This window comes from Lipotes vexillifer, unplaced genomic scaffold, assembly GCF_000442215.2.
Source record: "Lipotes vexillifer unplaced genomic scaffold, Lipotes_vexillifer_v1.1 scaffold230, whole genome shotgun sequence".
In the NCBI taxonomy this organism is placed as follows: domain Eukaryota; kingdom Metazoa; phylum Chordata; class Mammalia; order Artiodactyla; family Lipotidae; genus Lipotes; species Lipotes vexillifer.
This window is the reverse complement of record NW_006775143.1, coordinates 2,471,781-2,498,322: the sequence shown is the minus strand read 5'-3', so window position 1 is coordinate 2,498,322 and position 26,542 is coordinate 2,471,781. Positions and strand designations below refer to the sequence as shown.

The window sequence follows — 26,542 nt, the reverse complement described above, 5'->3', positions numbered from 1 at the left end:
TATATAAACCCTAAAGTAATCACTAAACGAACAAAAGAGAGTTATAATAAATCAACAAAAGAAATAAAATGGAATAATAAATACACTCAATCTAAAAGAAGACAGAAAAAGAGAAGAAAGGAAACAAAGAAAAGTGAAACAATAGAAAACAAATAGCACAATGATAAACTTAAACCTAACCACAACAATATCATATTAAACATAAATGGTCTAAACACCCCAATGTGAAGATAACAATGTCAGACTGAATTAGGAAAAAAAAAAAGAAGAAAAAGAAAAGAATAAAGACCTAAATACATGCTGTCTACAAGAAACCCATTTTAAATATAACGGCACAAGTAATATCAGAGTAAAACAATAAAAAATGGTAAATCATTCTAACACTAATCAGAAGAAAGCTGAGAAAGTTATATTAATATCAGAAAAAAGTAGATTTTGGAGCAAAAAATGTAACATGGATACAGACAACCATTTCACAATGATAAAGGGATTGATTCATCAAGAGAATATAAAAATTATGTTTATTCACTTAATAACAGAGCTTCAAAATGCATAAAGTAAAAACTGATAGAACTATAAGGAGAAACAGATATATCCACAATCATCATCAGAGGTTTCAGTACCATTCTTTCAAGTATTGATACAACAAGAAGACAGAAAATCAGAAAGGATTTAGAAGACTTGAACAACACAATCAACCAATTTGACCTAACACTCATAGATCTAGCACTCATAGAAAAACTCATCCATAAATAGAAGAAAATACATGATTTTAAACTGGACACTGAAAACAATGATGGACCATATCCTGTGCCATAAAACCAGTCTTAATAAATTTAAAATGATCCAGCAACCCCACTCCTGGGCATATATCCAGAGAAAATCACAATTCTAGAAGATACATGCACCTCAGTGTTCATTGCAGCACTGTTTACAATAGCCAAGACATGGAAGCAACCTAAATGTCCATCAACTGAGGAATGCATAAAGAAGATGTGGTACATATATACAATGGAATATTACTCAGCCATTAAAAGGAATGAAATAATGCATTTGCAGCAACATGAATGGACCTGGAGATTATCATACTAAGTGAAGTAAGTCAGACAGAGAAAGACAAATACATGATATCACTTATATGTGGAATCTAAAAAAAAAATTATACAAATGAACTTATTTACAAAACAGAAACAGATTCACAGAGTTAGAGAACAAACTTATGGTTATGGGGGAAGGGTCACGGGGAGGGATAGATTAGGAGTTCGGAACTGACATATACACACTGCTATATTTAAAATAGATAACCAAAAAGGCCCTATTGTACAGCACAGGGAACCCTGCTCAATATTCTGTAACAACCTAAATGGAGAAAGAACTTGAAAATACGTATAACTGAATCACTTTGCTGTACACCTGAAACTAACACAACTTTGTTAATCAACTATACTCCAATATAATACAAAAATTTAAAAAAAAATAAAATGATTAAAGTCATAAAAAGTGTATACGCTGATACAGTGGAATCAAATTAAAATTCAATGACAGAAAGTTATCTGAAAAATCCCCAAATATTTGGAAATTAAGTAACATGCATCTAAAGAATCCATGGGTCAAAGAAGAAAACAAAAGGGAAATTAAAAGTCATTTTGAACTGAATGAAAATGAAAACACAATTTATCAAAAATCTGTGGTAAGCCACTAAAGCAGTAATTAGGGAAAATACTTGTCTTACAAGAAACATCTCAAATCAACAACTTCAGCTACCACCTTAAAAATCTAGAAAAAAGAGGAACAAACTAAATCTAAAATAAGCCAAAGAAATAACAAAGGTCAGAGTAGAAATCAATGAAATGGAAAACGATAGCAAATGTAGGTGAAATCAAAGCTGATTCTTTGAGAAGATAAATAAATTACACAACCTTCTTTCCAGATTGATCAGGAAAAAAAAGAGAGAGATGACAGAAATTACCGATATCAAGAATGAGAATGGTATCACTATAAATTCCACAAATATTAAAAAAATAATAACAGAATATCACAAATTTTTGCCAGTAAATTTTATAACTTACACGAGATGGATAAATTCTTTGAAATACACAAGGTACCGAAATCACTTAAGAAGAAATTCATAACCTGAATAGCCCTGTATCTATCAGAGAATTAAATTAGTAATTAAAACATTCTTACAAGAAAAGCTCCAAGCCCAGATTATTTCACCTGTGAATTCTACCAAACAAGTTTTTAAAAATACATTACCAATTCTACCCAAACTCTTTCAGAAAACTAAAAAGGGTAAAATATTCTGCAATTTATTTTGAGAGGCCAGAATTATCCTGACAGCAAAACAGACACAAGGATTACCAGAAAGCTACTGATCAAAATACCTGACAAATAAGGATGCAAAAATCTAAACAAAATCTTAACACAATAAATCCAACAATATATAAAAAAAGATAGTGCATCATGACCATGTGGGATTAATTTATTCCAGGAATACAAGGTGTTTTTTTTTTAATCCTTTGAAAATGCATCAATATGATTTACCGTATTAACAAACTAATAAACATAAACTATGATCATTTCAATGGACACAGAGAATTCAACATTCATAATAAATAAAGATTCAAGCACTGTGCCGGGAGTAGGACAGACTGGCTGTGGAACTTTGGGAAGGTCACAGACCTCTCTGGGATTCACTACTTGATCTATAAAAATGCGCCTGGTAATCCTTCAGAGACTAATGTTAGCAGCATGGCGGCATAAGAATTTTCACCCCCAACCCCCAACCCCCCCATCACCCCTCTAACAACCTCCATCAAAAAATCAATTTGAACCAATCCGAGTAATGGCATTGTGGGGACAATTTGAACCGAAAAATCAATTTGAACAGCTGTCCGTGCACAGAAACACTTCACAAGAACTAAGGTTTCTAGGTGAGGGATCATTGCACCTGGGTGAAGCACAAAACTAAGAAAAGATGCTTTGAGGAGGGTAGGAAAGAGATTCACGTTACTCTTATAACCTCTCCCCCAAGCCTGAGCAGCCCAGTGCAGAGAGAGAAACCGTCCCTGTGGAAGGAAAGAGAAAAGTGAGACCAGCTTCACTTTGCACTCCAGAGCCAGCTCCCATGGCTGTAGGTGGCTCCCAGAAGACTTCTGTGTGCATCCAGGACTCTGGCTCATCCCAGCACCTGCTGTCTCCAGGGGCCCCAGCAGCTTCCATGGCACCAGGCTCCCAGCGGGCTCCCACGAACCCAGGTCTCCAAGTCACCCTGGCACCTGCCAGCTCCGAAGGCCCCCAGGTGATCTACACTTGAACCCGGGTTTCTGGCTGGGCCCAGCACTAGGCCAACTACAACCAACTCAGGCTTCTGACCTACCCTGGAACCAGGCTGGCTCCCAGGCTCCTGACACTCCAGCACTCCAGGCCTGCCCTCATGGCCCAGCCTCAAGGCCAGCTCCCTCAGACCCAGGCTCCCCACCTGCCATAAGCCAGACCAGCCCTGCAGACCCACCTCCAGGATGTCACAGCCTCCTGTATACTCTTTAAGTAAACTTAAGCACTCCTCCTTAAGATCCACTTTCTGCATCTTCTCCTGCATGTCTGAATAATTTCCAAATCCTCTTCCCCAGCATGAAAGACAACTATCTCAGTACATCTCACTAGAAAAGACAATTCCTTGAACTTCTTTACCTCAGTCCCAGAGATAATACATTTACAGATCGTCTTCAAAAATGTAACCTGTAGGCCTTCCCAAGTAGAAACGCACAAATCCTTTTGTGAATTAACTAACACTTTAGTATATGACTTTGTGGATCCAACTTAGAGAATCAGAAATTCTCTACAAGTACAATTCGCTACCTTCCCCTGCAGGAAATCATACCAAAAAGCACAGGTGTGGGAACTAGGTAACAAACACCAAACAGTGAAACTTCCCAGTGCCTTCCCAGTTCAGAGGACACCAAGTCTCCAAAGGTATTTAGAAAATCCCAGTCTCCCTCCTCTGTCACACCATCTCAACGAAAGAGGAAGTCTTGAGCTTTCTACTTACCTGTGTAGAGGTCCGTATCTGTGTATTCATCCACTTTCTTGTGCTGCAGAATATAATCAGAGACCTTGGTCCCAATAGCTGGCTGAACATCGACCCACTCCAAGGAGACCACGGTGCTGGAGGGCTCTACTGCTGGGGAGAGCCGCAGCCTAGGGGGGTGACAGGGAAGGTTGTTTGTTTGCCAGCCAGTACTGTCTGGGCCCCAAGAGTTTGCACAGGTCAAGATTAAAAGCACAGGATTCAGTCTGGCTTCAACCCACCACCATACCCCTTGTGTAGACTTAGGCAATTAATTATACCTCTTTCAGCCTCCTTGTTTCCTTGTTCATAATGGGGATAAGAAAGAGCCACCTTTTGGATCCATGTGGAACCCAGTAAATTAATCCAAGTACACAGTGTGTGCTCACAGCAAGTTGATTAGCTTTCCATTGTTTAAACTGTATTCTCAATGATGCTTCACTGTCAATTAAATTGGCAGTGCTTTCAAACACAGTCATCTGCCAACCTCTCTGCCATTCTCTTCAATCCCCCAGTATATCAGTCAATGCTTTAATATCCTTAAATCAATACTCCCTCACAGCGGGCAGGGATCCTGGGGAATCCTTTTACAAAGCAAGACATAACAGAATGTTTGAAGGTGAGAACTGCGGGGGGTGGGGGGGGTCCTCTGAGAGAGGGAAGGGCAATCCCCCCATTTCATGGAAGGTGAAAGCAAAGCCCAGAAAAGGGGATGATCTGCACAAAGTCACACAGCAAACTGGGGACAGAACCATGATGGTGACTTTGCTTGTCCCCAGCCCAGATTCCTTCTCTCTTTCCACTATACCCACTAACTCTGCAAGGACTGTCTTACAATGGACCCTCAGTATTGGCTCCTGCCCAGACCTCCTCCACTCATCACACCACTCTCCCTCTTAATCACACTGCCCCAAGTCAAGATGACCTTCCTTTACTTCCTCAGATGGTGAGTTTCCTGAGTCAGGGCTTTCCCATGGGCTCTGTCTTTTTCCTGAAACACGTCTGTTGCCATTTGCTGCCTGGTAAACTCTGACTCCAATTCAGGTCTTCTCAGAGAGGCTTCCCAGACTATCTCCCTCTCCTCCAAATAAAGCATCCCCTCTTCGTTCTGACCATTAGCACATCTTTGTTTTTCTTTCATATTTTTATTATTTAAATGTTTAAACGGTATCACGCTTTCCTGTTTTTGCTTTGACACCTGTCCCCCTCACTAAACGGTCAGTTCCCTAAGTGCACAGGCTGTGCCTGTCTTGCTCATTTATGAATTCCCCAATGTCTGACACACAGCAGGTGTTCAAAACTTATTTGCTGAATGAATGAATAATATAAAGTTTCTTAGAAAAGGTCCTACACTTCCTTTATCTCAGTAGTCCCAGTGGTCAACACAGAACTGGCAAAGCAGTAGTCAGTGCTCAGTAAACCTTTGTCAAATGGATGAGTGAAGAAAAGTAACGATGGCTGGCTTGGCGCTGTTAAAATAGCACACTCTGCAGTGTAAGTGTCTACCCCCGAGCCACGATTCCATTCTGCCAAAGCTCCCTGCTTTCTCAAAGAAGGAGGTGGGCCCCCAGAGACTTCAGGCATCTGGTGAAGCACCTTAGGAACAGAAGCCAGCCATGGCCTGCACTGGCAGGACAAGAGTATGAGTCCATGGAAAGGGGTGGCCAGAGGAAGAGGGGCCATACATACGTACACCGGCTGCGGGAGAGGGCTGCAGTTGGGGAGCCCACTGGCATCAAAGGCGCTGAGGTCACACCTGCACCAGTCATCGATCACGTCCCCTTTCCCCGAGCACCAGTAGGAGCTCATCAGTGCACTCTTGAAGGCCTGGAATAAAGGAGGACAAAAGAGATGATTATGACAATGGTGGAGAGATGGAGAGTGAAGGTCCCAGTGGCCATGACAGTCACTGACCCAAGCTTCAGAGGAGCTCTCCTGGGCACAGGATACCATCTCTTGCATAAAGCCCCAGCATTCTACCACCGGGTTCTTCTATTTTGAGCCATTCTCCACCCAACAGCCAGAAGGATCACTGAGACAGGATAGTAATAGCATCCATTGAGAACCTCCCCTGGGCCTGACACTCTAAGTATATTAACTTATTTCATCTTCAGTACCTCACACGATAGCTGTAATAAAAATTACCATTATTTCCCATTCTACAAACTGGAAAACTGGGGCACATAGAAGGTAAGTAATTTGTCTGAGGTTCATAGCTACTAAGTGATGGAACTGAGATCCGATCTAAGACAGTCTGGCTCCAGACCCTGCCCTGCTTAATACCTTGCCACACTGCTGCTTGTAGAAATCTGACCACCTCACCACCCTGCTTTGAAACCTTCAGAGGCTCCCCATAGCCCTCAGGATAAAGTCTAAACTCCATGCTCTAGCTCCTGACCACCTTCCTAGTCTCATCTCTCACCACTCCTCTGATTTTCCTTTGCATGCTGCCATCCACCCTCATGCAACCATTAACATTTCCACCAACAGTGAATTTCTGCTTATGAAAAGTGTGCTCTAAATCAGGAGACAGCAAAGTGTTTCTGCAAAGGACCAGACAGTAAATATTTTTGACTTTATGGCCAGGCAGTCTCTGCCACAATAACTTATCTCTGCCTTTGTAGCATGAAAGCGACACAAACTATACTTTAAATAAATGGGCAGGTTTGTGTTCCAATAAAACTTTATTTACAAAGACAGCCGACAGGCTAGACTTGTTCTGAGGTACATTGCTGACCCTTGCTCTAAATGATGATTGATTGATTGATTATTATTATTTTGGCTGTGTTGGGTCTTCGTTGCTGCTGTGCGGGCTTTCTCTAGCTGTGGCGACTGGGGGCTACTCTTCGTTGTGGTGTACGGTTTTCTCATTGCAGTGGCTTCTCTTGTTGCGGAGCACGGGCTCTAGGCACGTGTGCTTCAGAAGTTGCAGAGCGTGGGCTCAGTAGTTGTTGTGCGTGGACTCTATAGCTCAGGCTCAGTAGTTGTGGTGCATGGGGTCAGTTGCTCCACAGCAAGTGGGATCTTCCCGGACCGGGGATCGAACCCGTGTCCCCTGCATTGGCAGGCGGATTCTTAACCACTGTGCCACCAGGGAAGTCCCCTGATGTTCTATTTAATTGCAATGTGCTTCATTGTCTCTCTCCTTTTTTTTTTTTTTTAATACATCCTGTCCTCTCTACTGGAATACTCAACCCCACCCCCACCTTGGAATCCAATTCACTCTTTTGGTCTCAGATGAAACCTTCTTTTCTATGGGAACCCTACCTTGACTTTCTTAAGCCTGTAATCAGGCTCCTCTTCTGGACACCACAACACACTAGACCACACCCATCACATTCCCTTGCCTATCTCACCCAACAGACTTTGATTCCGCAAAGGGCACAGGCCATGTCTTGTTCACATGAGTGTTCCCATGGGACTGAGAACACTTATTCAGTCAATATTTACTGAATAAATGAACAGACACTGAAAAACTGATCATGAGGCTGAGGTTCAGATGTGCTTTATGTTTTCGTCACTCCATTTACACTGACATTTCAAGGCACTGGGGATTCAAAATGTTTGACAGCGCTTTTTCAAACTTGGGGATTCCAGAGAATGTTGATCTCTTACTCCTTTGCCAGGTAACAGACTACCTGCTTGCTTTCTTTATTCTTTTAATTTTTTTTTTTTTTTATTACTTTCTGTGTACTTTTCAAACTAAAGCTTCACAAAACCTACTACCAAGGACACTTGATTACCCAGGTGACACTTTTTCCATCTGGCATTTTTTTGGTTGTTATTTATTTATTTATTTATTGGCTGCACTGGGTCTTTGTTGCTGCATGTGGGCTTTCTCTAGTTGTGGCGAGCAGGGGCTACTCTTCGTTGCGGTGCGCGGGCTTCTCATTGTGGTGGCTTCTCTTGTTGCGGAGTACGAGCTCTAGGCACGTAGGCTTCAGTAGTTGTAGCACACAGGTTCAGTAGTTGTGACTTGCGGGCTCTAGAGCGCAGGCTCAGTAGTTGTGGTACACAGGCTTAGCTGCTCTATAGCATGTGGGATCTTCCCATACCAGGGCTCGAACCTATGTCCCCTGCATTGGCAGGTGGATTCTTAACCACTGCGCCACCAGGGAAGCCCTCCATCTTGCATTGCTGAAAAGACTCAAGTACAGCATGTTTGTGTAAAGTGGGTCTGGGGTCTGCCTCCTTAGCTACTCAGAACACAGATCTAGAAGGAGAATGTGTGTATCAAGGACACTACTGTGTAAGCCTCCAACACATTCCTCTCAGTGCCTCTGATGAGAAGGCTCCGATTATTCCTGCCATATGTCCTTACTCATATCCTCTCCAAGGGGTGAACAAATGATCTAATTTCTCCTGAATTAAGAAGAGTGACCCAAAGAAATAAAAAGAATTATAAGAGCTAATGTTCATGAAGCACCTAATTATACAGTGGAAGGTACTTTAAGGGCATTAAAGTGTAATTCTCACAATAGTCCTGAGACACAGATACTGTGATCTTCATTTACAGGTGAGAACTAGAAACCAGAACAGTGAAGAAATATTCCCAAGATCACACAGCAAGCAAATGATGGAAGCAGAATCCCAACCCAGATCTCTGTGACTCCCAAGCATAGGTCTTTTCTATTTAACCACTCAGGACAGTGGGGTTGACTCCAGGTAGGATTGCCAGATTCAGTAATTAAAAATACAGGATGTCCAGTTAAATTCACGTTCCAAATAAACAACTTTTTTTTAGTATAAATATATCCCATTCAGTGTTTGCATATAAATTATGTGGGCCAGAGTCTGGCACACAATAATAGCACTGTTCTTACTACAAGTTAGAACCTATGTTAGGAACAACATAGGTTCTCCTACTGGCACCAGAGGGGGCACTCTCATGAGGGCAGAAACCAAATGGGATGGGTCATGCTGACTGACAGACTTTCTTTTCCTTCCATTTGCCGGCTCCCTCTGATTTAAATTAACATGTACAACTGCTCGTGGTTTAAGATTCTGTAACATCTCCAGCTAGAGCTAAGGGCTTAATTATCATAATGGTGAGATCCAGGGCCATGGATGAAAGTGACACAGACGGTAAGAGATTGCCTTGGGCTCCAGCAAGGGGAGGAGAGAGAACATCCTGTTTTGTGTACGTGTTTTTGTTTTTGTGTGTGTGCGTGTGCGTGCATGCGTGTGTGTGTGTGTGTGGGGTGTGTGTGTGTGTGGTTTTTGTAATCAATAGTCACTGGAGCTTGTGAAAAACAAAACAGGAAATCTCTCTGGACTTTCTGAGTTTCACCATCCAAGCAGCTCTTGGGAAGAAACATTGCCTGTGAGTCTCCACATCCACTGGCTCTTTCCCAAACCCTAAGGAACAGAACGGGGACTGCAGCAGTGGCCAGGCAAACCGTGGATAGAGCTCAAACACACCCTGATAAAAGGCCTACATCAAACAGGGAGCCCTCACAAGGCAGCAGAAGCCAGCATGCATCAGCTCAGGTTCACTCTTTTCTTACATCTCCAGTCCTTGCAACACTCCATCCCGAATCCAAATAGATCCCAAGGGAGGAACAGCATAGAATGTTCCAGCTTCCAGGGACTCCATAAATCATCTAAGTGAATCTGTTTTACAGATGCACATACAGTGGCCCAGAAATGCTAGTTGGCTGGCCCAAGGTGATAGAGCAACTTTGTGGTGAAATGACTCTATTCCTCCACTTAATCCTCAAAATTACCCTTTGAGATGGGTGTCCTATTCCCATTCACAGACACATGGATGAGTAGGATTTGAACTGAAGTTCGTCTGAATTCTGGCACCCTGGACTTTCCCAGGTCGCACAGGAACTATAAATGCCAAGATTTCATCCAAAACATCCTTTTCAGCTGTTCTGCTTGTATCACGTGCTTATGTGTTGCTTGTTGTGTGCATGTGTGTGTGCCTGTGTGTGTTCTCAGAGGAAAATGAAACCTTACACTAGAGGCATTGTTGACTCCTAGCTTTTGAAAAAGTGAAGGCACTTAAGAAACAAATCCTGTACTTAATACAGGGCTAAGGGCTACATTTGCATGGTCATTGGTTTTCATGACAATGAAGGTTTGCATTTCCACTACTAGTGAACGCTTCCAACTTCCGGCTAATTAGGTAGCAAAGCAAGCCCCTCAGGATGAGAAAACAGCCACAAAAATGTTAAGCAAGCAAAATAAACTAGGATTTATTCTTGACTCTACTGTTAATTCCCTAATTGAACTTTGCATAAGTTATTTCTCTAGTTACGCCTCAATTTGTCCATCTGTAAAATGAGGACACAGAAGTTTTATTTTGGAGGGTTTAATTAACTGAACTTCCTCCTCCGTACTACATGCCATCTAGATGCTGAGAAGGACGATGGACAAGACCCAGTCACTAACTTCAAAGGACTCACAGTCTAGGGATGAAGACGCACACAATTACAATTAATATGGTTCAAATGCTGTGAAGTAACATGCAGGAGGTTATGGGAATACAAAGGAAGAGAACTTTCCAGCTCTAAAAACTTTGACAATGTCTTGGGAATCTTAAACTGCAAGTTAACACTCCATATTTGATTAAGATAGATTCTTGGGAACATCTATACAGAATGTCACTAAGCCTACGAATTAAATTCCATACTCTATACTTACAATGACTATTTTTTACACTGAAAAATTATACTCAGGGGCTGACACCAAGTCTGCTATTTTTGATACGGAGATGGTTCTGCTTTGTATAACCAAAAAGATGCTCTGAAGTCCTCACTCAAAGCTTCATGAGGGCTTCCCTGATGGCGCAGTAGTTGAGAGTCCACCTGCCGATGCAGGGGACATGGGTTCGTGTCCCGGTCCGGGAAGATCCCACATGCTGCGGAGCGGCTGGGTCCGTGAGCCATGGCCGCTGAGCCTACGCGTCCCGAGCCAGTGCTCCACAACGGGAGAGGCCACAACAGTGAGAGGCCCGCGTACCGCAAAAAAAAAAAAAAAAAAAAGAAAGCTCATGAATCTGTTATCTTCAGTACTAATAAGCTTGGTCAGGTGGTGCTCAACCCATACCAATATGAGGAGATGAAAGGCCCCCTGGAGAAAGAAACAGATTACCTTTTTACCACCAGGCTTCCTTTTAGTACCTAACACAGCATCTAGCAGATAGCATAAGTCAGCCAGTATTTGTTAAATTGCATTAAAATTTCACATGGAATGCTGAATGAAATGAACCAAGTTTATAAATGATATCATAAAGCCAGGAAAAAGTGTGCGTGTGTGTGATGCTCTCCGTCCTCAAGATTACTTGTATCTCCCACATCAGTGAAGGGCACTCCCGTCAATTTGGTGCCTCCAGACAGAAACTGAGGGTTACCTGGGTTCCCCCCTCTACCTCATAACAGGTTTCAAACCAACTTCTCTCCCCTGGCCCCATGGCTGTCTCCTGGGTGCAGGTTAGTAATGGCTCTTCTCTAGGCAATTGTCATAGCCCCTGGACTGGCCTTCCAGCTCCAGTGTTTTCCAGCACATCCTCTCCCAGCTTTCTAAAACATCACTGCCTATTCCACCCCCTTGCTTGCACCCCTTCGATACTCCACCACCTTCTGATTGAAGCCTCTACTTTTTAATTTGATTTCAAAGTCCTCTGTTGTTCAGCCTGTGGCTTTTCTCCCATGTTCTCCTTACTGTTCCTACTCTGTGCTCTAGCACATACCACCTTATAGGAGCACACCGCTTCATACCAAGCCTTTGCTCATGCTGTGCCTTTGTCTAAAATGCCCTTTCCCCACTTACGTTTCCTTGCTGAAATCCAGGCAACTTTTTGTCCACCAGGACCCTGTCACTTGAGAGATTCTGTCTCTCTCCTCTCGTTCAATTTTTGCACCTCACAGTCCCTCGCAATTTGCTTGTTTTTGCGCACTTCTTGCTTATCAGACCGGGAACTCCTCCAGGCCAAGGTAATCTATTTGATTCATCTCTCTCTCCCCAGCTCCAACCAAAAGAGTCAACACATTGTAGGGTCCCCAAAATATGTGTTAAATTCCATAGATATATATATGCAATAGGATGCTCGGCCAAAGAATAAACTTGCATACTTGCTGGGGGTTTTTTTTCCAGCAAAAGAGATGACAGAAGTACAACTGGTCACCTTAAAAAGACTAAATTCCTTGATGTGGTTGAAAAGGGGTCAGGGTGGTGTATGGAAGTAGAATCCCTTTTGGAGGCGTTTGGGGTTACTGCTCAGAGGAGAGTAGGTCGATAGTTCTTTGTCCTAGAGAGAGATGGGAGGAAGGCAAGTGGGTGACATTCTAGTTTTGTAGGAAGACTAAGTCCTGAGCCCATGCTGACCACGTTTGATTGGTCAAGAGGGACTAGGATTGATGAACACAGAAGGGTTGACGAGGACATCATAGCAGTGCTTGTGCAGAGGCAGAAATAGTGGTTTATAACCTGGCCTGGACCTCTCAGATAGGACCTACCTGAGCCACCTGCCATTCAGTCACCAGCACACCCCCTAGAGTGGCTATAGGAGATGCGAATCACTCATTGCCCTGGTAGTTACAGGAGCTGGAGACCAGGGGCTGGAGCCCCCATTCTTCGGGAAAAAAATAAGTAATGCTGGTGTGTCCTGACAGTGAGGAGGTTAACTGGTCATCTCGCTACAAATCAATGACTGCATACTTAAGCAGCATGTGTGAGAACATTTGGGAAGAGAAGTGGGTAATGTTAGTTGACCTAAGACTTCTTATTCCCAAACAGAGCAGGAAGGCAGGTGTGGTGACTTTAAAACATGACCCTAAATACCTTTGACATTTCCCTCACCATGAGGTGGGATCCAGGTTTTCTCCCCTTGAGTCTGGGCTCTACAACTGCTTGATCAAAATAAGTACGGCTGCTTCAATTTCTGGGCTCAGGCCTTAAGAAACTGGCAGCTTCCACATCATGTCTCTTGGAATGCTCACTCTTAGAGCCCAACCACCATGCTGTGAGGAAGCCCAGACCACATGGAAAGGCCAAATGTAGGCATTCCAGGCAACAGACTCAGCTGAGGACCCAGCCAACAGCCAAGGTCATCTGCCAGATGAGTGAGCCAGAGACACCTGCTGACTGCAGCCACATGAGGGAACCAAGTCAGAAGTGCCCAGCTCAGCCCAGTCAACCCCCAGAACCATTAAAGACAATAATAAAATGATCATTGTTTTAAGCCACCAATTTGGGGGATTGCGTAGGAATGAATAACTGGAACATCAGGTAATTCACTTCTGAATAATCCTGAAAGATTACTTAGAAGAGGTAGCAACTAGGGAGCAGCTGATCAAAGGGAAGTAAACACCTTAAATTACATACTTATCCCAGGAGTTAGAGGGCTCTGAAGTGCATACACACATACTCATTGCCCCAGATCCCTGCCATTTCAGACCTGAAAGAGTCCTGAAAGGTGAAACTGGCCTTCACAACTTTGCACAGACTAAGGGGCCCAAAAGGAAAAGCGACCTGTCCAAGTTTACACCACAAGAATCTGTCAGAAAATAAACTAAGTTTTTCATATCAACTAACATTCACTATACAAGGCTGCTTACCTTTGGAACTGGCTTCAAGCCACTAATTTATTATGCTTTTAGATAAGAAACAAACATAATAGCAACATTTACTGAGAGTGTCATAAGCATTTTCTTTTTCCCCCCTGCGGTAGGTGGGCCTCTCACTGTTGTGGCCTCTCCCGTTGCGGAGCACAGGCTCCGGACGCGCAGGCTCAGCGGCCACGGCTCACGGGCCCAGCCGCTCCGTGGCATGTGGGATCTTCCCGGACCGGGGCACGAACCCATGTCCCCTGCATCGGCAGGCGGACTCTCAACCACTGCGCCACCAGGGAAGCCCCCGTCATAAGCATTTTAATACACACTATCTCATTCAATCCTGTCAATAGCCTTATGAAGCAGATTCTGCTGTTACCATCCCCATTTTACAGGTGAGGAAACTGAGGTCTGAAGGGTGAAACAACCTATTCAAAGTCACCCAGCTAAAAAGTGGTAGAACAACAACAACAACAACAAAACAAAGAAAACAAACAAACAAAAGTGGTAGAACAAGGATTTGAACTCAGGTCATTTGATCCTACCATCATGAACAATATTCTCACTAACTAGAGGATATTAGTAACAGCACTTAACATTTATTGAGTGCTTACTACAAGCCAAGCACGGTTCTAAACACTTTATATGTATTCCTTCTCACAACAACCCTAAGTACTTTAGACATATTAACTCATTTAATTCTCCCAACAACCTGTGAGGTAGGCATGATTATTATGTTCCATTTTACATTTATGCCCAAGATGCTAGGGCTAGTGAGTGGCACAGCCAGGATTTGAACCCAGGGAGTCTGGCTCTAGAACCTGTGCTCTGAAATGCAAAGCCTCCAAACACACAATCCACTTTTAAAAAAATGTTATTTATGTTCCTGATTCCCCCCACCTTTAGCATATACTGAGATTTTTCACTGTACCTATGGGAATGGGCCAATGAAAATGCGATAGGTAACTGCCATTTACATTTAAGTCAAACGAGAGCAATGTTATATAGTTCAATGTAACAGAAGCCTCAGGAGTGAATAAAGTCTCACAGGAAGAGGCTATAGAGGTCAGACACAAGAATCCCAGGGAACTCTAACATTTTCTGCCTAACTTGCTGTGTGACCTCAGTAAGTCATTTACCCTCTCTGGGCGATACAGGTGATAAACCTGTATTTTTTCAACTTGGACGTACATTCCTCAGCATTGCTGTTTCTAATCATTTTCTGATTTGTGTTCTGGATTTTGCTTTATCTCAAAGCTGTCCACAATTTTCCCACCCCCTTTAAAAGTTCTCATCCCAGATATACTGCCTGGGATCCTTAAAAATTCATGCCAGTAGGCAAAACCATGGGGACAGTAAAAGGATCAGTGGTTGGCAGGGGTTGAGGGAAGGGAAGGAAGAACAGGGGGAGTGCAGAGGATTTTAGGGCAGTTAACCTATTCTGTATGATACTATCACAGTGGATACACATCATTATAGATTTGTCAAAACTCAAAGAGTGCACGCCAAGAGTGGACCTTCATGTAAACTTTGGACTTTCGGTGATAATGATGTGTCAGTGTCAGTTCACTGACTGTAACAAATGCATTACTGTGGTGTGGGAGGACTCTGGGGGGGGGGTGCGGGGAGTGTATGGGGACTCTTTGCACTTTACACTGGGATTTTGCTGGGAACCTAAAACTTCTCTTAAAAATAAAGCCTATTTTTAAAACTCCTGCCAGAACACCCTATGACATAAATCACAGCAAGATCCTTTTTGACCCACCTCCTAGAGAAATGGAAATAAAAACAAATATAAACAAATGGGACCTAATGAAACTTCAAAGCTTTTGCACAGCAAAGGAAACCATAAACAAGACAAAAAGACAACCCTCATAATGGGAGAAAATATTTGCAAATGAAGCAACTGACAAAGGATTAATCTCCAAAATTTACAAGCAGCTCATGCAGCTCAATATCAAAAAAACAAACAACCCAATCCAAAAATGGGCAGAAGACCTAAATAGAAATTTCTCCAAAGAAGATATACAGATTGCCAACAAACACATGAAAGGATGCTCAACATCACTAACCATTAGAGAAATGTAAATCAAAACTACAATGAGGTATCACCTCACACCATTCAGAACGACCATCATCCAAAAATCTACAGACAATAAATGCTGGAGAGGGTGTGGAGAAAAGGGAACACTCTTGCACTGTTGGTGGGAATGTAAATTGATACAGCCACTATGGAGAACAGTATGGAGGTTCCTTAAAAAACTAAAAATAGAACCACCATATGACCCAGCAATCCCACTACTGGGCATATACCCTGAGAAAACCGTAATTCAAAAAGAGACATGTACCACAATGTTCATTACAGCTCTATTTACAATAGCCAGGACATGGAAGCAACCTAAATGTCCATCGAGAGATGAATGGATAAAGAAGATGTGGCACATATATACAATGGAATATTACTCAGCCATAAAAAGAAGCGCAATTGAGTTATTTGTAATGAGGTGGACGGACATACAGTCTGTCATACAGAGTGAAGTACGCCAGAAAGAGAAAAACAAATACCATATACTAACACATATATATGGATTCTAAAAAAAAAAAAAAAAAAAAAAAAAGTTCTGAAGAACCTAGGGGCACAACAAGAATAAAGATGCAGATGTAGGGAATGGACCTGAGGACACGGGACTGGGGAAGGGTAAGCTGGGGCGAAGTGAGAGAGTGGCATGGACATATATACACTACCAAACGTAAAACAGATAGCTAGTGGGAAGGAGCCACATAGCACAGGGAGATCAGCTCGGTGCTCTGTGACTACCTAGAGGGGTGGGATAGGGAGGGTGGGAGGGAGACGCAAGAGGGAAGAGATATGGGGATATATGTATATGTATAGCTGATTCACTTTGTTATACAGCAGAAACTAACACATCATTGTAAAGCAATTATACTCCAATAAAGATGTTTAAAAAAAACCTGCCAGTTAACATCTTTTCTGTAGAAGAGGCCCCACAGACGACGAGCATGTCATTGATGGTTTTTGAGGAAAGGGGGGAGTGCGATGAAGAATAGAGACACCCCTATTACGCATTTCTTTACTCTAGGTCTGGTGCTGGGACATCTGTCTCTTCGCTCCCATAAGACTCCTAGCAACCTGTGGATACGGCAGCTCTTACTGTTCCCAGTAATCCGTACAGATGAGCCAATGTAGGATTAGAGAAGAGATACCAGCCCAGGTCCCCCAGATTGAATGCAGCAGAGCAGAGGGCCTCTAACTCTGAATCCCAAGCTTTGCCCCCTGACCTCCCTTACCCTAGCCCTCAGTTTCAGCCTCTGAGTTAGATCCCCCCACTCACAAGGCCACACAGTAAAGGAATACTAATAGGCAAGGACCCATTTCCTCATGAGAAATTGTGCAGCTCAATCTATAGCTCTATAAATCACAGGAACGACACCTAATTTCCCCCGTCAGGATAAAGTTTGCTTTTCAAGCCATTCTCGCCTGAATGATGAGAGCCTGACAGAACAGCTTGTTAATCTGGGCAACAGGGGGAAGACGTTTAGGGGCAGCCAAACCCCTTCTTGCCACACTTACCTCTGCTAATGAAAAAATATTAGAGAAATAAATATACAACCCACTGAGATGTTCCTACACAGGGCTCTGTCAGCTGTCTGTTTCCCAAGATGTACAGAGACAGGATGATATGGTTATATGATCCTCAGGCAAGGAGCTATTTTTCTTGTCAGTTCACTCCGTATTTTAGCTCCCATCCATCTCACGTAGAGGACGAAGTGCTGGGTTTTAAAGCATTAAAAATAACAGGGAGCATTTTTGAGCAAACCTTTATGCCACACACAGTGCTCAGTGTTTGCCATGAGGAGTTATTTCATTTGCACAGCAATGCCATGATTCAGTACCTCTATCACTCCCATTACACAGAAGATGAGACTGAGGCCCCAGGGAGTCTGGGTTCCTTGCCTATGTCACATAGCCAATATTTGGCAGAGCAAAATTCAAACTTAAATGTGTCAAATTCCAAAGCCTGAATGTTTTACCACTGTGAGCTAATTTAATCCTCATAATAAGCCCGTATATTAGGTTGCACTGTCTCCATGCAATCTTTGAAAAACTTGAAACTTTAAAAAGATCTGGGGATGTCCCTGGTGGTCCAATGTCTAAGACTCTGTGCTCCAATGCCTGGGTTCGATCCCTGGTCAGGGAACTAGATCCCGCATGCATGTCGCAACTAAAGATCCCCGCACACCGCAGTGAAGATCCCACAGGCCGAAACTAAGACCCAGTGCAGCCAAATTAATTAATTAATTGGGCTCATGTGATCAGGTGACTTGCACAATGTCACCAACCTAGGGTGACTCAGATTCAAACACATCACCTCCTGCCACCACGCTTTTTTTTTTTTTTTTTTTTGCGGTACGCAGGCCTCTCACTGTTGTGGCCTCTCCCGTTGCGGAGCACAGGCTCCGGACGCACAGGCTCAGCAGCCATGGTTCACGGGCCCAGCCGCTCCGCGGCACGTGGGATCTTCCTGGACTGGGGCACGAACCCGTATCCCCTGCATCGGCAGGCGGACTCCCAGCCACTGAGCCACCAGGGAAGCCCCACCATGCTTTTTATACTCTATTTTCCAGCTATGCTTTCTCACCTCTCGCCTCTTACATGCTATTTTCTCTCCTTGGAACACTCTTCCGCCATCTAATAATTTCCCCCACTGACCAGTGCATCAGCTCTCAGCTTGGAGACCACCTCTTGCAGTCCCTGGTCCCTGGGATAGACCCCTTCCTTTGTAACACATCTCTTCCCACCTTCCCTTATTACAAAACTTATTTTCCTGTGTTGTATTTTATTGTCTGTGTCATTGCTTGTCTGTCTCTCCTAACAGGCTGTACAAATTGAGGTTGGAGCCCTGTCTACTTTGTCTACCATTTAATCCCTAGTGCCTGACAGAGTAGGGGCCCAGTAACTGATTAATCAATTGGTCTGTCATAAGTTAATTAATGTGAAGAACCCTAATCCTGTCACATCTCTGTCCCTTTGCCTCCTGTTGGCCTTAGCTTGGAAGATTTCTCCTTTGCCTGGGGCCTCAGGATAATCCTGGGCTCTTAACCTCTGCCATGCTCCTACCGGATGCTCACTTTACTCCTGAGACCAGCCCAGGAGATCTAAGAGCCAAAGTTCTTGACCCGAAAACCTTCCACACCCTCCAGTAAAATATGGAAGGGCTTTTGAGCTTTTTGTACAAAGCATCCCAAAGATCAGAAGGAACAAGTGCAAAATTACTTTCAAGACTCTTTCTTAAATATTTATGCAAATAACACTCTGCAATAGACTTTGATTGCTTTTAATATTAAAACAATGGAGTTTTCCCCAAAGTGTTTCTCATAGTATGATTCCTGGCCCTCTTGCCTCATTAATGGCCTGAAACACTTATTAGAAATTCAGATTCCCAGGCCAAACTCAGACCCACTGAATCGGAATCTTGGGAGAGGTGCTACAGAACGCATGATTGAATACACTCCCAAGTAATTCAAGGAGCTCTGATCACTTTATCCTGTGGCTTTAGATATATCCTGGCATATCATAGTGTATCCCCCTGAGTCAGGGTACTTCAGTTTGAGAATAAAAACTGACAGGATTTTTAATAGATACCCTTCAGGTTATCAGACACAAGGGATGGTTTGGTGTGCATATTTGAACTAAACAAAAATAACCCTGTTGTTTTGGCCAAGAGTAGTGGGACCAAAACTGGCCCAAACTGGAACAATCACTTGTTTTCCCTGGGAATTTAGATTCAAACGTTCATTGCTCTCTCTGAGTGCTTGAACTGGTATGAGATGCAAGGCTAGGCTTGGCTAGGCTGGGCTTGTCATGTTGAGCCACATGGATGGAAATCAGAAAAGGTGGGAGGCAGGGGAGGAAGGAAAGAGAGAGAGAGAGAGAGAGAGAGAGAGAGAGAGAGGAAGGAAGGAAGGACAGCAACAGGGAAGGAGGAGGGGAAGGAAGAGAGAGGGAGAGAGAGAGGGAGAGAGAGAGGGAGAGAGAGAGGGAGAGAGAGAGGGAGAGAGACAGAGAGAGAGAGAGACAGAGAGAGAGACAGAGAGAGAGAGACCAATCAAGTGCAGAGGGAAACAGAACATCAGGCTCCAGGATTACTCCTGACAGTGGTTTCCTGGATGCTGGTAGCTCAGCTGCGCTCTCTGTCCTTGAGTTACACGAGAAATCACTGTATCATTATAATAATTTCTCCATTTTTTGCTTAGACTGTTTCAGTGGTTTTCTCTTTTTACCAATAAAAGAGCTATGACTGAGACAAGTATAAAGATTCTGTTTCCTAGCCTGGCACACAGGGCCCTTCACACAGTGATGCCACACAATCTCCTTAGCTCATCTCCCACAACTATAGTCTTCCTTGGTCCTACATAACATCTACATTAAACCACCTGCCATGGACCAGATAGGCAACACACTTTGATGCCACTGTGTCTTTGCACATGATTTCCCTCAGCCTATAATGCCTTTACTCCATTCTACCTTCGATCAAATCATACTCATTATTTAAGACCCACTACAACTGCAATCTTCTCTGGAAACTCTTTTCTGATTTCCCAACAGAACTGAAGGCCTCCACTGCACCTTGGACAACACATCTGTTAGTGAACCACAATATTTTATAGAACTATTTATTTGCATACCTGTCCTCTCCACTGAACTTTGAGTTCTTTGCCTTATTTTATCAGAAGCTCCTATACAAGGCCTGGCCCAAAGAAGGTACCCCATAAATGTCTCCATAAAGAGATGGAGTACTCCATAAATGTCTGTTGTATGAGTAAGTGTTGAACGAATGAATGCTAAATTCTGAGGACTAGAAGACTGAGAGCTCTTTGGATGTCTAATCTATGTTATCCTAGTAGACCTGCTCAGTCATCAGGGCAATAGATTGTGCTTACATTGTTCCAAACTGTCTCCAGACCACTTATCCTGCCTGTCACTGAGCTGACAGCAATTGTGAAAGTGATGAATGAGCAATAGGAAACATCAGTTATAACTCCAGAGAGAAGACACAGCCATATCAGTAGCCTCATACGTCTAACGGTGAGCCATCTTCCCAAGGCATCTTGCCCTGTGACCTTGAACTGCCAATGGCTTCTCAGTCCTGTACAAATCCAAGTTCTTCAGAGCAGGGCCCCTCCTCTCAGCCTGTCTCCTACAAGGCATTGCTCCTGGCCCACTCAGTCCTGGAAGGGGGAACCTGGATGGAACTCACACACTTTTCCTAAGGGAAGCCTTTAGCCAAGGATCCCAGCCCCACCCGATAGACAAGACCTGTCTTCTAGGGCCTGCTGTCCTTTGACAGTAACTCCTGTCCCCTTGTGGTGAGAACATCTGGAGATGAGAGGCAGGTGGGAAGCTTTCAAGTGGAGGATCTGTCCAAGACTGTGGAGTTTATGTTGCTAAATGCTAGCTGAAGCTAGGGGCGAGCTCCTGAGTAAAGGGCTGCAAAATTTCCCTTCTGTGGCCACTGGTGACCTCATTTTTCCAGTACACCCATTTTCCCTTAGGAGGCATCTGAGGGAGGTAGTCTCTCCAGCTGGTGGGGCTTCCATGGTTGGGCCTGTGGGTAGGGGCAGGGAAAGAAAGGTCAGAGGAGAGGAGAGGACATGCTGTCTAGACCCATACTGAGTTTATCTTTGCCTTTGAGAAGGTGCCTTGGCAATTTGGCTAAAAAATTATGGAAAGGGAGATTTCTACCAGGTTCATTGTAGCCATATTTCCAAGCTGACAAGCTGGACTCTGAGAAGTCTTGATCCCTTAATCTAGCAAAGGATGTTACATATGCTGGAGGGATGGCAGAGCATGGAGGTTAAGAATACGATCCTTGGAACCAAACCCCTGGGTTCAAGTCTTAGTGTCATCACGGAGCAAACTTGATAGAAGTGACTTCAGTTCTCTATGCTTCATTCCCACATGTGTAAAATGGGGATGTACTAACACCTACCTCAATAACGAATGGCAAAAGAATAATTTATAAAGTGCCTAGAATAATGCCAGAACCACATATATGTTCACACATATACATATATTTGATAATTAAAGAGTACTGACAAAGCTTTTAAACTTGGATATTCTCTAAATGGAAGCAAGATAGTTATTATGAATTATTATTGTTTATTGTGAACGTAGTAAAGTTATTTACAGGCAACAGTGATTCTAGGCACATCTATGCTTCCTTCTGTTGTATGAGTAAGTGTTGAACGAAGATAATTATCTTCCTTCTTTTTAACATTTTTACAATGGGGAAAAATATGTCATTAGAACCAACTATCCAGAGACGGCAAGATTACCTTTACTTTGGGGAAGCATGCCTTTCCTCGTCTCTGTGAACTGACTACCCTTGCAGTTTTTTAATCAGCTGATGCCTGAAGGTAAGGCAATTACAATTATTGTACACCTACTCTGTGCTGGATGCTTTAATCAGAAGCAACAGCAGAAGCAGAAGAGAGAAGGAGAAAAAGAAAGAGAAAGAGGAGAAAGATGAAGGAGACAAAGGTAGAGGAAAGAAGCTGCAACTAATATTGATTGAGTTTCTCATCATTCTAGGCACTGATAAGTGCTCTGCATATATAATCTTATGCAACCTAACAAAAACTCTGTGACTTAAATACTGTGACCATCCTCACTGAGATTCTGAGTATTTAACTTATAGCTCCAGAATACCTGGTAAAGTAAGAATGTAAGCCTAGGTCTATCTGATTCTTATACTGCCCTTCTTTACATCTGTCATCTGATATAATACCATATAATACTTGCGACCTAGGCAGCGAGTCTTCTTATCATCCCCATCTGACAGATAAGAAAGTGAAGTTCGGGTAGGCTAAGTCACCTATTCACTACAGGTAAGCATGTAACATCCAACAGGTAAGCAGATTTGGAATTCAAATCTAGATCTGACTGACTCCAAAACTTGGGCCCTTTCAATTACAGCTCACTAAAGCACCTAAAATCTCAAAATCTCACTAAGAAGTCTGTTTGCTTTGAATGTAACTCCCTGAAAAGAAAAAAAATTAGTAAATAAAGCTATCTATCTATCTATCTATATATATAATTATAGAGCTATACCAATATACCTACCTTAGACATATATCTAAATTCCCATTTTCTCCCATTCCATTCAAAATGGGATCCGCACATTCAAGAAACAACTATGGGAGAAGCACCATGGAGGGGTGGACAGAGTCTTGCTAATGTATGATCCCCCACCCCCAAGCAGCTACCATGCTTCCACTTCCTGGCATTCCATCTGAGTTTTTGAAGGGAAGCGATAATTTCTGGAAAGGATTCAGGTTGGGCAAACTAGTTGAAGGAGCCAAGCCCAAGCTCTTTTAAGAATGGATTGATGCGTCTAAAAAAGGGTTGAGAAGAGGGTGTTGGCTTGAGTAAACAGGTCCTTGTTGAGTTTTAAGACAAGAACTTCAAGCAGATGGTGTAACCAAAGTCAGCTTCTAAAAGGGCTGAGAAGTGACCAAAAGGTAAGAATGGAGCAAGATGTTTTATCATCAAGGAGAGGTGAGGAAAAAGATAGTGACAGGAGGTGACTCTAGATTCCAAGAAAAGCTACTTGATGATGGAATAGCTTGTCCATGTCCAAGAGTAGAGGAAGGACCAATGATGCGGTAGTCTCTATAGCTTATGTGTTGAGACCACAGGCTATGGGACCACACAGACAAGGGTTTAAATTCTGGTTCCATAACTACTGGCTTGTGACACTGATACGAGATTTTCCCTCTGAGCTCCCATTTCCTTTAGCGAACCAAAAATTATGTTTTGAATACTATGAGCATGACAGTAAAGAAAGAAGCTATTGTGACCCGGGGCAGATCCCAAAGTCTGGAAGCAAGAAATTTGGATTCTACCCTTAATTCTGGAGGCAAGTAAAGCAGTCTCTGTGTATTCTAACTTCTTTCTTCATAAAGCGTACATCAAGAAGGACACAGGCATACTGAGTTCTTTCAGAGGCTAATACTCAGAATGGCTGGGATAAGACTGAGTCTGAGATAAGAAACAGACTCATGATGAAAAACAATTAGAGGAACCGGGCATGATTACCAGAAGAAAAGTCCAACGGAGACCAACCAGACCAAACACCAGAAAGGCTGGCACTTAGAACTAGGAGAGAGGACAAACTTTCATTGAGCTGCTTCTATAAGCCAAACATTGCTGCTAAGCACCTTACGTGGATTATTCGTTAATCTGCAAAACAATTCTATAAGGCAGAAAAAAAGAAGTTTAAAAACTTAAGTACTGTGCCCAAAGGCACAAAGAAATTTTGTAGCAAAGCTGGTATTCGAATCCTCATCTCTCTGATTCCAAAACATATGTTCTGTCTGGTAAGTCAATAGGTTAAGTCCATCTCAGTACAGTGTTGATGGATGGAACTGGAAACAACAAAGACAGGGCATGTACAGGAAAATAATTTGACTCAATATAAAGAAAGATATTCTAGTAGTGAGAGAACAGGCTGCTTAGGGATCACTGAGCAAGCTGTTCCTGGGAGTATCCAACACAGGCTCCTGCAGGGTATGGGTGAAAAGAATCAAGCAACAGACTAGGGCTGGACTAGATGGCTGGAGAACCTCTTCCATTCTGAGTCTGTCTTCTCTTTCTTTCTCACACACACTGTTTTGATCATAAAATATAATAATGAAACGTGGGAGAGATGAAGGAGGAGAGACAAGGGGAAGAACAGGAGGGAGCAGAAGACAAGTAAGAGCTTGTCTACACTCAGCACTCGCTATGCACCAGGCACAAGGCTAAGCATGTTAGATGCCCATCTCATTTAATACAATAGCCTCAGAAAACAGGTATTATTATTAACCCCACAACACATCTGAGGGAACTAAGGCTCGGAATCCCTTGCCAAAAGTCACACAGGAGAAAGGGAACAGCCAGGACTTGATGACAGATTTGACCGGCATCAAAGACAAAACTTCTTTTAGATCACTTTGGTCTACAAGTCTATCAATACTGGCTGTGGCGGACTGCCAAAACATCAAGCCTGGTCGAGCCTCTAGACCTAACTACCAACTTACAGGAAGTACAGGGGTAGAGGAACATGCTAAATAATACCATATGGGGCTGCAAAGAGCAAAATCCCCGGGAACTATACCCAGTTTTCTTTTTATTATACTTCATTATACTTTTATGTATGTTTTCTAATTGTTTGATTAATGTCTGTATCTCCTCCTCCTCCTCCACGTTTTATTATTTTGTTTTATCACGGCAACATTGCCAATGCAGAGGGAAGAGCAGATAAACTCAGGAATGAAGGCGTCTAGTCCAACCCTAGTCTACTTGTTGATTCCTTTCTGCCACACCTCACAAATGTTACAGAGCCTGTGTTTGAACATTCCCAGTAACAGCTTGCTCAGTGACCCCTAAGCATCCTGTTTCCCTCACTTCTGGAATATCCATTCTGATATTGAGTCAAAATATTTTCCTGTACGTTAAGAGGTAAACTCCATAAGACCAGGGTCCGGACAAACTTTTGTTCAGCATTGCACCAGTAGCGTCTACTATAGTGTCTGACTCATAGTAGAAGTTCAATAAATATATTTTTCATGAGAATAACTAAATGAATGTGTGAAAAATGAATGACCACCTTGCATCAGCATGCTTGCGTGGTGCTTTCACGTACACTAACTCCCTTAATTCTTTCAATAGTCCTATGAAGGTAGAGGTGTTTATTTTCACTTTACAGATTAGGAAACTGAGGCGCACAAAGAGTGGGTACCACCCTCTGAAGCCCCACAGGGCTACCAAATGTCAGAGCTGGGGCTGGAATCCCTTTTCCAGCTGTCCCACAAGCACTCATCCGTCATACAACCATCATTTATCTGGGTGGGTGTCGTGCAGAGCAGCCAGGGTAGTGCTGGGTTTCCAGGAACAGAGCAAGCTGCAGGCCCCATCCCTGTTGGAGCTTATCCCTGTTCACAGGGGGGTCTCTTCTTGGGTCATTAGACAACTTCAGTCAGCGATGCTAAGGGTGTAGAGAGAATTCACCAACAATTCAACTCTCTCTGCCTATTTCTCTCTAATCATAGGAGAACAAAAAAGTCGTTTCAGATGTGCCTCCCAATTCACCAGGCAGATGCGGTTGAAAGCAGCATGAGTTTGTACCATTACACAGTTGGTAAATCTGTGCAGAGCCTTCTCTGGTCAACAGAGTCATGTCATTCCTTGAGTTTCTGAGCAGAAGGGTCCCAGACCATAAATATAAGTTCCGAGAAGAGGAGAAACCCTCAAGTAATTAGTTTCTTCTTGAACTACATGTTTCTTTTCTTTTTTAGATTCATCTCCAAATTTTCCCACTTGGGGGAGCATTGTCAAATTCCTGGATTTTCTGCTACCTAACTCCAAACCAATTTAGTTTAGAAAAGTATAGCATGTACAAAGCTAAAGTGACTGGTATAATGAAGCTTCATGTACGTATCATCTTCTAGTTTCAATTATGATCAACTTACTGCAGGCCTGCATCGCCGGCTCTGTCCCCTCAAACACTATATAATTTGATATGTAAATGTTAAAGTTCGTATTTCTAAAATATAAGGACTCAAAAAATATCAATATCATTGCCTTGCTTTCCAAACTAACAATTCCTCTACCCCATCAAATATCTAGTCATTGTTCATGTTTACTAGATTGTCTTATATTTCTGGTACCAGTTTGTTCAGATTGGGATCTAAATAAGATTCAAACGTTATGATTGGCTGATAATTAAGTCTCCTTTAATCTATAGGTTTCTTCCTCCAACTCTTTTTATTCCTTGTGATATTTTATCAAGAAAACTTGGGCTTCCCTGGTGGTGCAGTGGTTGAGAGTCCGCCTGCCGATGCAGGGGAC

At 43.0% G+C, this 26,542-nt stretch overlaps 1 protein-coding gene across 5 annotated transcripts in view; it reads right to left on the bottom strand.

Annotated features, from left to right (window-relative positions):
* Nucleotides 1-26,542, bottom strand: part of ASTN2 (astrotactin 2) — a 944,548-nt gene that overhangs the window by 162,234 nt on the left and 755,772 nt on the right. For all 5 annotated transcript variants that reach the window (XM_007449713.1, XM_007449714.1, XM_007449715.1 and 2 more), the window contains 2 exons: nucleotides 5,763-5,896; nucleotides 4,052-4,200 (listed from right to left, as the gene is read on the bottom strand). In XM_007449713.1, the coding sequence (XP_007449775.1) occupies nucleotides 4,052-4,200; nucleotides 5,763-5,896 (283 nt within the window). The remainder of the gene's footprint in view (nucleotides 1-4,051; nucleotides 4,201-5,762; nucleotides 5,897-26,542) is intronic.